At 44.3% G+C, this 10,527-nt stretch overlaps 1 protein-coding gene across 2 annotated transcripts in view; it reads right to left on the minus strand.

Moving 5' to 3' along the window:
* Window positions 1–1,388, minus strand: part of LOC139406273 (leucine rich repeat containing 61) — a 35,862-nt gene extending 34,474 nt beyond the window's left edge. Inside the window, exon 1 of one of the 2 annotated variants that reach the window (XM_071148727.1) lies at window positions 702–1,388. In XM_071148727.1, coding sequence (XP_071004828.1) covers window positions 702–735 — 34 coding nt within the window. In that variant the 5' untranslated portion in view covers window positions 736–1,388. The remainder of the gene's footprint in view (window positions 1–701) is intronic. The other variant, XM_071148728.1, reaches the window with a different exon arrangement.
* Window positions 1,389–10,527: the final 9,139 nt, after the last annotated feature.

Below are 10,527 nucleotides of genomic sequence, written 5' to 3' on the forward strand. Positions count from 1 at the left end.
AGGGACTCATGATGTAATTCCATTACCAGGTGCAAATCCACTTCACTCAATAACCAAAAGAGATTTGTTCAAACTCAATGTGGCATGTCATAGCTGACACCCCATTCTTTCTGCAGATATCTTTGAATCTTAATTCAGAGCATTTTTGGAAAACGTGGTGGCATAAAAACCTGCGGGGGATTTTACCATAATTCTGTTATCAAAGTCTACATTTGCAGTCCTTCCACTAAATGAATCTTTGTAACGTTATCGGTGGACATTTTAAAGTAGTCATTGCGAATAGAGATGTATGGTTTTTATTAAGCTTTGAAATCAATGGTTGTTTGTCATCCAAAAGAGTGATTGATGACTACTATTCTGTCTCGGGGAAAATAATGACATGATTTCATTGTAGCTTGCTGGTTACAATGGCTAAGATTTAGCCTACGCTGCTACCAGGCAAATACAGAGCAATTCATGAATTATGAATGAGTGACTGTGGATGAACATGATACTGTATCAGAGATGGCATAATAATCAACTAACCTTAAGGAAGAAAACGTTGTTTGCTATCCGTTATGGTTAGAAATTACGTTAATTGAGCTGGGTTTTATCAGATGATTATGCAGTAGCATTACGTTAGCAAGTGATGTCCAGGCAGCAGGCTACTGTTGCTGTTATTGTTAGCTAGCAACAAGCCACCTATCTAGCTATGAACTTACCTTGATCTTTCATGTCTCTCTTTGAATCCATCATTTTATAGTTAGGTTAGTTAGCTCATGTACTGAACATAGAACTGGATAGTGATTTCTTTGAGAATTTGGAGTGAAATTGTCATCTGTCCTTGATGTTGCAGGACAGCTGACGACGGTAACGCTATCCAGTGCAGGTAGCCACGGGATTAGCTAGCTAGCACGGTGGCTAACATGATGCCTACTTGCACACTTGTTGGAAGCAAATGATTCCGCAAACGTTGCTACTCAGTTAAAACCGAAGCGAGCCACAATACACTATATTACTGTGTTCCAAAACGAGAAGAAAAATGTCATGTTGACCTGACTTTGTGCGTTTGCAAAATCCCTCTGTCCAGTCCGACCAGAGCACTCTTTTCTGAGTACCAGGGAGCAGAATAACTGTTGAATTTATGAATGCGCAACGCCGGTTCAATATGACCGGGATAAATTAAACATCGGCAAAAAATGATCTAAATGATTGCCTGCAGCACAAATACAGTCACAAACTCTCTAGATTACATAAACAACCTAACCAGCTCTGCTGGGTGAGTAAAATGGTCAACGTGTTCAGAAGTATTCTGTCACTTGTGTCTAGAAGTAGCTAGGTCATTTTAGATAATTAACGTTAAATTTGCCGCTGCCGTTGCGGTCAGCGCGCAGGGACCAAACCTACTCCTCGGCCGGAGCGTCCGGAGAGAAACGCTCTGATTTACTAACGCACCCTTAAAGATGACTCCCGGAAGACATGCACGGTTTGGTTTGATATGGTAACGTAGCTATCATATACGAAAATCGCAATTTTCTTTTCAAAGCTGTCAATTCACCGCGGCTGTGTTCTGGAACTAGAAAAACGTATCCTCTTTGAATTCTACTAATACACGGGGAAAATACAATTGAACCTTTCTGCAGACGAAACGGGAACAATATTTACGTCTGAAAAACATGATATTTTTTCTTTATTTAACTAGGCAAGTCAAATTCTTATTTTCAATGACGGCCTAGTGGGTTAACTGCCTGTTCAGGGGCAGAACGACAGACTTACCAGCTCGGGAGTTTTGAACTTACAACCTTCCGGTTGCTAGTCCAACACACTAACCACTAGGCTACCCTGCCGCCCCGAATATTATTTGCAATCCAATGCTTGCGTGGGTGTTTGACAGACGCGCCTGATGGTAGCTACAAGTTGCTGGTACTATTCTGTCATCGGCGGTGGACATCAGCCTGTGCTGAGACTCTCTGGAGCTTTTCTATTTATTTTATATCACCTTTATTTAACCAGGTAGGCCAGTAGTGAACAAATTCTCATTTACAACTGTGACCTGGCCAAGATAAAGCAAAGCAGTACGAAAAAAACGACAACACAGAGTTACACATAAACAAACGTACAGTCAATAACACACAATAAAATAAAAATAGAAAATTGCATGTACAGTGTGTGCAAATGTAGAAGAGAGGTAAGGCAATAAATAGGCCCTAGAGGAGAAAATAATTACAATTTAGCATTACTACTGGAGTGATTGAGGTAGAGGTAGATTGAGGTAGAGATACTGGGATGCAAAAGAGCAAGGGGGTAAGTAATAATATGGGGATGAGGTAGTCGGGTGTGCTATTTACAGATTGGCTGTGTACAGGTACAGTGATCATCGGCAAGCTGCTCTGACAGCTGATGCTTAAAGTTAGAGAGGGAGATATAAGACTCCAACTTCAGTGATTTTTGCAATTTGTTCCAGTCATTGGCAGCAGAGAACTGCAAGGAAAGGCGGCCAAAGTAAGTGTTGGCTTTGGGGATGACCAGTGAGATATACCTGCTGGAGCGCATGCTACAGGTGGGTGTTGCTATGGTGACCAGTGAGCTGAGATAAGGCAGGGCTTTTACCTACCAAAGACTTATAGAGGACCTGGAGCCAGTGGGTTTGGCGATTAATATGTAGTGAGGGCCAGGCAACTAGAGCATACAGGTCGCAGTGGTGGGTAGTGTTTGTGGCTTTGATGATGGCTTTGATGATGAAACGAAAGGTCACTGTGACAGACTACATCCAGTTTGCTGAGTAGAGCGTTGGAGGATATTTTGTATATTACATTGCCAAAATCAAAGATCAGTAGGATAGTCAGTTTTACGAGGGTATGTTTCGCAGCAGGAGTGAAGGAGGCTTTGTTTGCGAAATAGGAAGCAGATTCTAGATTTAATTTTGGATTGGAGATGCTTAATGTGAGTCTGGAAGGAGAGTTTACAGTCTAACCAGACACCTAGGTATTTGTAGCTGTCCACATATTCTATGACAGAACCGGCCAGAGTAGTGATGCTTGTCGGGCGGGCGGGTGCGGGCAGCAATTGGTTGAAGAGCATGCATTTAGTTTTACTTGCATTTAAAAGCAGTTGGAGGCCACGGAAGGAGTGTTCTATGGCATTGAAGCTCGTCTGGAGGTTTGCTTACATAGTGTCCAAAGAAGGACCAGAAGTATACAGAATGGTGTCGTCTGCATAGAGGTGGACCAGAGAATCACCAGCAGCAAGAGTGACATCATTAATATATACAGAGAAAAGAGTCGGCCCGAGAATTGAACCCTGTGGCACCCCCATAGAGACTGCCAGAGGTCTGGACACAGGCCCTGCGATTTGACACACTGAACTCTATCTGAGAAGTAGTTGGTGAACAAGGTGAGGCAGTCATTTGAGAAACCAAGGCTATTGAGTCTGCCGATAAGAATACTGTGATTGACAGAGTCGAAAGCCTTGGCCAGGTCGATGAAGACGGCTGCACAGTACTGTATTTTATCGATGGTGGTTATGATATCGTTTATGACTTTGAGCGTGGCTGAGGTGCACCAATGACCAGCTCGGAAACAGGATTGCGTAGTGGAGAAGGTACGGTGGGATTTGAAATGGTCGGTTATCTGTTTGTTAACTTGGCTTTCGAAGATTTTAGAAAGGCACGGCAAGATGGATATAGGTCTATAACAGTTTGGGTCTAGAGTGTCTCCCCCTTTGAAGAGGGGGATGACTGCGGCAGTTTTCCAGTCTTTGGGGATCTCAGACGATACGAAAGAGAGATTGAGCAGGCTAGTAATAGGGGTTGCAACAATTTCGGCGGATAATTTTAGAAAGAGAGGGTGCAGATTGTCTTACCCAGCTGATTTGTAGGGATCCCGATTTTGCAGCTCTTTCAGAACATCAGCTGTCTGGATTTGGGTGAAGGAGAAGTGGGGGAGGCTTGGGCAAGTTGCTGCAGTGGGTGCAGAGCTGTTGGCCCGTGTAGGAGTAGCCAGGTGGAAAGCATGGCCAGCCGTAGAAAAATGCTTATTGAAATGATTGATTATTGTAGATTTATCAGTGGTGACCGTGTTTCCAAGCCTCAGTGCAGTGGGCAGCTGGGAGGAGGTGCTCTTATTCTCCATGGACTTTACAGTGTCCCAGAACTATTTGGAATTTGTTCTACAGGATGCAAATTTCTGCTTGAAAAAGCTAGCCTTTGCTTTCCTAACTCACTGTGTATATTGGTTCCTGACTTCCCTGGACAGTTGCATATCGCGAGCGCTATTCGATGCTAATACTGGTCAAGGGCAGTCAAGTCTGGGGTGAACCAAGGACTGTATCTGTTCTTAGTTCTACATTTTTTGAATGGGGCATGCTTATTTAAGATGATGAGGAAAGCACTTTTAAAGAGCACCCAGGCATCCTTCCAGGATGAGATCAATATCCTTCCAGGATGAGGTCAATATCCTTCCAGGATACCCGGGCCAGGTTGTTTAGAAAGACCTGAAAGGCAATGAATAATATTCTTAGTTGGACTATCACTAGTTTTTCAACAGGACAATGACCCAACACACCTCCAGGCTGTGTAAGGGCTATTTGACCAAGAAGGTGAGTGATGGAGTGCTGCATCAAATGTCTTGGCCTCCACAATAACCTGACCTCAACCCAATTAATCCAGGTGAAGCTGGATTAAGAGAATGCCAAGAGTGTGCAAAGCTGTCATCAAGGCAAAGGATGGCTACTTTGAAGATTCTCAAATATAAAATATATTTAGATTTGTTTAACAATTTTTTGGTTACTACATGTTTCCATATGTGTTATTTCGTAGTTTTTTATAATGTAGAAAATAGTAAAAATAAAGGTTAATGTGTAATTCAATCATTAAATGCTTAGTATATGATATAATGCATCTTTGTCACCCTTTAAATCTGAATGTATCTATGTCCCCCTTTTTATCTGAATGTATCTATGTCCCCCTTTAAATCTGAATGTATCTATGTCCCCCTTTTTATCTGAATGTATCTATGTCCCCCTTTAAATCTGAATGTATCTATGTCCCCCTTTAAATCTGAATGTATCTATGTCCCCCTTTAAATCTGAATGTATCTATGTCCCCCTTTAAATCTGAATGTATCTATGTCCCCCTTTAAATCTGAATGTATCTATGTCCCCCTTTTTATCTGAATGTATTCACAAGAAAACAAAGGCAAGTTATTATTCATTACTTTGTAGTTTATAAAAGACCCACCCACGCTCGTGTAAAAGATAAAGTAGAAAAAATACATATCTTTAAATAAATAACATTAAAATAACTTTGATGTTCTCAACCTGCATAGTGCCCAGCACTTTGATAGATTGTGAGACAGCTCATAAATGGCTCAAAGTTCAGTTTGAATGACACCCTGCAAAAGTATTCAGAAAAATAATAATGTGTGTAGTGTGTTGTAATATTGGGTTGATGGGATAGTACACCGTGGTGTTGGGTTGATGGGATAGTACACTGTGGTGTTGGGTTAGTGGGATAGTACACTGTGGTGTTGGGTTAGTGGGATAGTACACTGTGGTGTTGGGTTGGTGGGATAGTACACTGTGGTGTTGGGTTGATGGGATAGTTCACTGTGGTGTTGGGTTGATGGGATAGTACACTGTCCAGTAGTGATGGGTTGATGGGATAGTACACTGTCCAGTAGTATTGGGTTGATGGGATAGTACACTGTCCAGTGGTGTTGGGTTGATGGGATAGTACACTGTGGTGTTGGGTTGATGGGATAGTACACTGTCCAGTAGTGTTGGGTTGATGGGATAGTACACTGTCCAGTAGTATTGGGTTGATGGGATAGTACACTGTGGTGTTGGGTTGATAGGATAGTACACTGTCCAGTAGTGTTGGGTTGATGGGATAGTACACTGTGGTGTTGGGTTGGTGGGATAGTACACTGTGGTGTTGGGTTGATGGGATAGTACACTGTGGTTTCCAGTAGTGTTGGGTTGATGGGATAGTACACTGTGGTTTCCAGTAGTGTTGGGTTGGTGGGAAAGTACACTGTGGTGTTGGGTTGATGGGATAGTACACTGTCCAGTAGTGTTGGGTTGATGGGATAGTACACTGTCCAGTAGTGTTGGGTTGATGGGATAGTACACTGTGGTGTTGGGTTGGTGGGATAGTACACTGTGGTGTTGGGTTGATGGGATAGTACACTGTGGTTTCCAGTAGTGTTGGGTTGATGGGATAGTACACTGTGGTTTCCAGTAGTGTTGGGTTGGTGGGAAAGTACACTGTGGTGTTGGGTTGATAGGATAGTACACTGTGGTTTCCAGTAGTGTTGGGTTGATGGGATAGTACACTGTGGTGTCCAGTAGTGTTGAGTTGATGGGATAGTACACTGTGGTGTTGGGTTGGTGGGATAGTACACTGTGGTGTTGGGTTGATAGGACAGTACACTGTGGTTTCCAGTAGTGTTGGGTTGATGGGATAGTACACTGTGGTGTCCAGTAGTGTTGAGTTGATGGGATAGTACACTGTGGTGTCCAGTATTGTTGGGTTGATGGGATAGTACACTGTGGTGTTGAGTTGATGGGATAGTTCAATGTGGTGTTGGGTTGATGGGATAGTACACTGTGGTTTCCAGTAGTGTTGGGTTGATGGGATAGTACACTGTGGTGTCCAGTAGTGTTGAGTTGATGGGATAGTACACTGTGGTGTCCAGTAGTGTTGGGTCGATGGGATAGTACACTGTGGTGTCCAGTAGTGTTGGGTTGATGGGATAGTACACTGTGGTGTTGAGTTGATGGGATAGTTCAATGTGGTGTTGGGTTGATGGGATAGTACACTGCGGTGTCCAGTAGTGTTGGGTTGATGGGATAGTACACTGTGGTGTCCAGTAGTGTTGGGTTGATGGGATAGTACACTGTGGTGTCCAGTAGTGTTGGGTTGATGGGATAGTACACTGTGGTGTCCAGTAGTGTTGGGTTGATGGGATAGTACACTGTGGTGTCCAGTAGTGTTGGGTTGATGGGATAGTACACTGTGGTGTCCAGTAGTGTTGGGTTGATGGGATAGTACACTGTGGTGTCCAGTAGTGTTGGGTTGATGGGATAGTACACTGTGGTGTCCAGTAGTGTTGGGTTGATGGGATAGTACACTGTGGTGTCCAGTAGTGTTGGGTTGATGAGTTGCTTCTCCATTATTTCTTCTGTCTCTCAGGGAACAGCCATCTCCATTTCTCATTATGCAGAAAGCAAAACAGTAAGTCATTATACAGCTGAGGAACAGTCAGTCATTATACAGCTGAGGAACAGTCAGTCATTATACAGCTGAGGAACAGTCAGTCATTATACAGCTGAGGAACAGTCAGTCATTATACAGCTGGAGGAACAGTCAGTCATTATACAGCTGAGGAACAGTCAGTCATTAAACAGCTGGAGGATCTCAGTCATTATACAGCTGAGGAACAGTCAGTCATTATACAGCTGGAGGAACAGTCAGTCATTATACAGCTGGAGGAACAGTCAGTCATTATACAGCTGGAGGAACAGTCAGTCATTATACAGCTGGAGGAACAGTCATTCATTATACAGCTGAGGAACAGTCAGTCATTTTACAGCTGGAGGAACAGTCAGTCATTATACAGCTGAGGAACAGTCAGTCATTGAACAGCTGGAGGATCTCAGTCATTATACAGTGGAGGAAGAGTCAGTCAGTCATTATACAGCTGAGGAACAGTAAGTCATTATACAGCTGGAGGAACAGTCAGTCATTATACAGCTGAGGAACAGTCAGTCATTATACAGCTGGAGGAACAGTCAGTCATTATACAGCTGAGGAACAGTCAGTCATTATACAGCTGGAGGAACAGTCAGTCATTAAACAGCTGGAGGATCTCAGTCATTATACAGCGGAGGAAGAGTCAGTCAGTCATTATACAGCTGAGGAACAGACAGTCATTATACAGCTGGAGGAACAGTCAGTCATTATACAGCTGAGGAACAGTCAGTCATTATACAGCTGGAGGAACAGTCAGTCATTAAACAGCTTGAGGATCTCAGTCATTATACAGCTGAGGAAGAGTCAGTCAGTCATTATACAGCTGAGGAACAGTCAGTCATTATACAGCTGAGGAACAGTCAGTCATTATACAGCTGGAGGAACAGTCATCCATTATACAGCAGAGGAACAGCCAGTCATTATACAGCTGAGGAACAGTCAGTCATTATACAGCTGGAGGAACAGTCAGTCATTATACAGCTGGAGGAACAGTCAGTCATTATACAGCTGGAGGAACAGTCAGTCATTATACAGCTGGAGGAACAGTCAGTCATTATACAGCTGGAGGAACAGTCAGTCATTATACAGCTGGAGGAACAGTCAGTCATTATACAGCTGAGGAACAGTCAGTCATTATACAGCTGGAGGAACAGTCAGTCATTATACAGCTGGAGGAACAGTCAGTCATTATACAGCTGGAGGAACAGTCAGTCATTATACAGCTGGAAGAACAGTCAGTTATTATACAGCTGGAGGAACAGTCAGTCATTATACAGCTGGAGGAACAGTCAGTCATTATACAGCTGGAGGAACAGTCAGTCATTAAACAGATGGAGGAACAGTCAGTCATTAAACAGCTGGAGGAACAGTCAGTCATTAAACAGATGGAGGAACAGTCAGTCATTAAACAGCTGGAGGAACAGTCAGTCATTATACAGCTGAGGAACAGTCAGTCATTATACAGCTGGAGGAACAGTCAGTCATTATACAGCTGGAGGAACAGTCAGTCATTATACAGCTGGAGGAACAGTCAGTTATTAAACAGATGGAACATCAGACATCACATTTGAATCAGATCTAGCAGTGTATGACTGTCACTACCATACTACCATTACCATGGACATGTCTGGATGCAGTACTCACCTTTATACCCCAAGAAGAGGTGGTGTGTTTGGACTTAAGCTCTTCCACTGATTCATAGGTGTGGTTGTTAGCAGAAGGTCTGGCTGATCCTTTCAGTCTTAACTCTGGTATGTGTTCATAAGGTCTGGCTGATCCTTTCAGTCCTAACTCTGGTATGTGTTCATAAGGTCTGGCTGATCCTTTCAGTCCTAACTCTGGTATGTGTTCGTAGGTGTCGTCCAGTAGGAGACGGAGGGCCGGCTCACAAGGGACCTCAGCGTACAGACTGTTAGCTACCTCTTCCTCTTCCTGTGGTGATGATGTCATGGATGATGTCATGAATGATGTCATGGTTCCTTCCTGTTCCCTGGGTCTACCTGCCAGTTGATACACGAGGGCAGGTATGGGGCTGTTACATAGATGTTCCAGACTGTGGCTGATTATTGGAGGTCTCTTGGAGATATCCTTGTGGTAGCTCTGGTCCAGAAGGGAAGGTCCAGATGGGTAGCTCTGGTCCAGAAGGGAAGGTCCAGATGGGTAGCTCTGGTCCAGAAGGGAGGGGCTAGTGGTCCGTTTAGTGGGGTTGGGAGAGAGTCTTGGGGGAGTAAAAGAAGGTGTGCTCAGCCTGTAGGAGTTATTGGCCCCCTCCTCTGAGTCAGGATCCAGGTCCAGGAGAGGCAGAGACTTACTCTTGCAGTCCAGCAGGCTGAGTAGTTCTGAGTAGACTGTGCCTGGGTCTGGTCCAGGGGCTGAGGCAGGGCCTGGGGCTCCAGGTTTACCACTGGGGATGCCCCCCCTCTGAGGAGGAGTTTGATGTTGGGCTACAGGACCCAGGCCTTCAGCCCTTCCTTCTGGAGCTCTGGGTAGACCCTCCAGGCTCCTGGGTTGGGGATTCATGGCCTTGTGCTTCTCCAGCTGGGCATACAACGCCCTTCTCTGAGCACTACCCTGGTGGTAATCCAGGGAACTGCTCTTCAAAGGACCGGCCCTTCTAGGCACAGGTGGTACTCTAGGTACAGTTGGCACAGAGGGTTCTTCCTGGTTAGAGAGACATAAGGAAGTGATTTGGTTACACTCTGATCAACTTTGAATCTTTTTTTGCAATCGCCAGCAAGTAATCAAAACAAATCGTAGGCCTGAGTTTTACAAAGAGGCCCTTTGACTTGACATCTGTTAGTTGAATGTTCCACCAACCCCCCTATAAAGCTGTAGTGTTGTACGTTACAAGAAACCAAATGCAATAGGACTGTAGTTTATGTGTGAACATTTTGATGAGCAAACTCACAGTCCTATTGCAGCGGGTTGCCTTACAATCGTACGTCGAATAAACATATGATTTGTACACTAACCTCTGGTTTCCTGCTGCTTTTGGGAGGCAGTGTGGGAGGAGGAGGGTGCTCCTCGGCGTGGTCGCTAGGACTATCCCTGGTCCAGTCACCCTGCTGGTCACTCTGTGCATCCCACAGGCTCCTCACAGCTCTCACACTGACCCCCGGCTTCTCTCTGAGGTTGACTTTGATGACGTCATAGACTTCTCCTCTGGAAGACTGAAATAGCACGACATCATCAGTTTTACTAACAGGTACAGTGAACACCACCATTATAACTGACAAGATGTATTTAGTGATATACTCTATTCTGTGAACACCACCATTATAACTGACCAGATGTAT

The sequence above is a fragment of the Oncorhynchus clarkii genome, chromosome 4, assembly GCF_045791955.1.
Source record: "Oncorhynchus clarkii lewisi isolate Uvic-CL-2024 chromosome 4, UVic_Ocla_1.0, whole genome shotgun sequence".
Taxonomy (NCBI): Eukaryota; Metazoa; Chordata; class Actinopteri; order Salmoniformes; family Salmonidae; genus Oncorhynchus; species Oncorhynchus clarkii.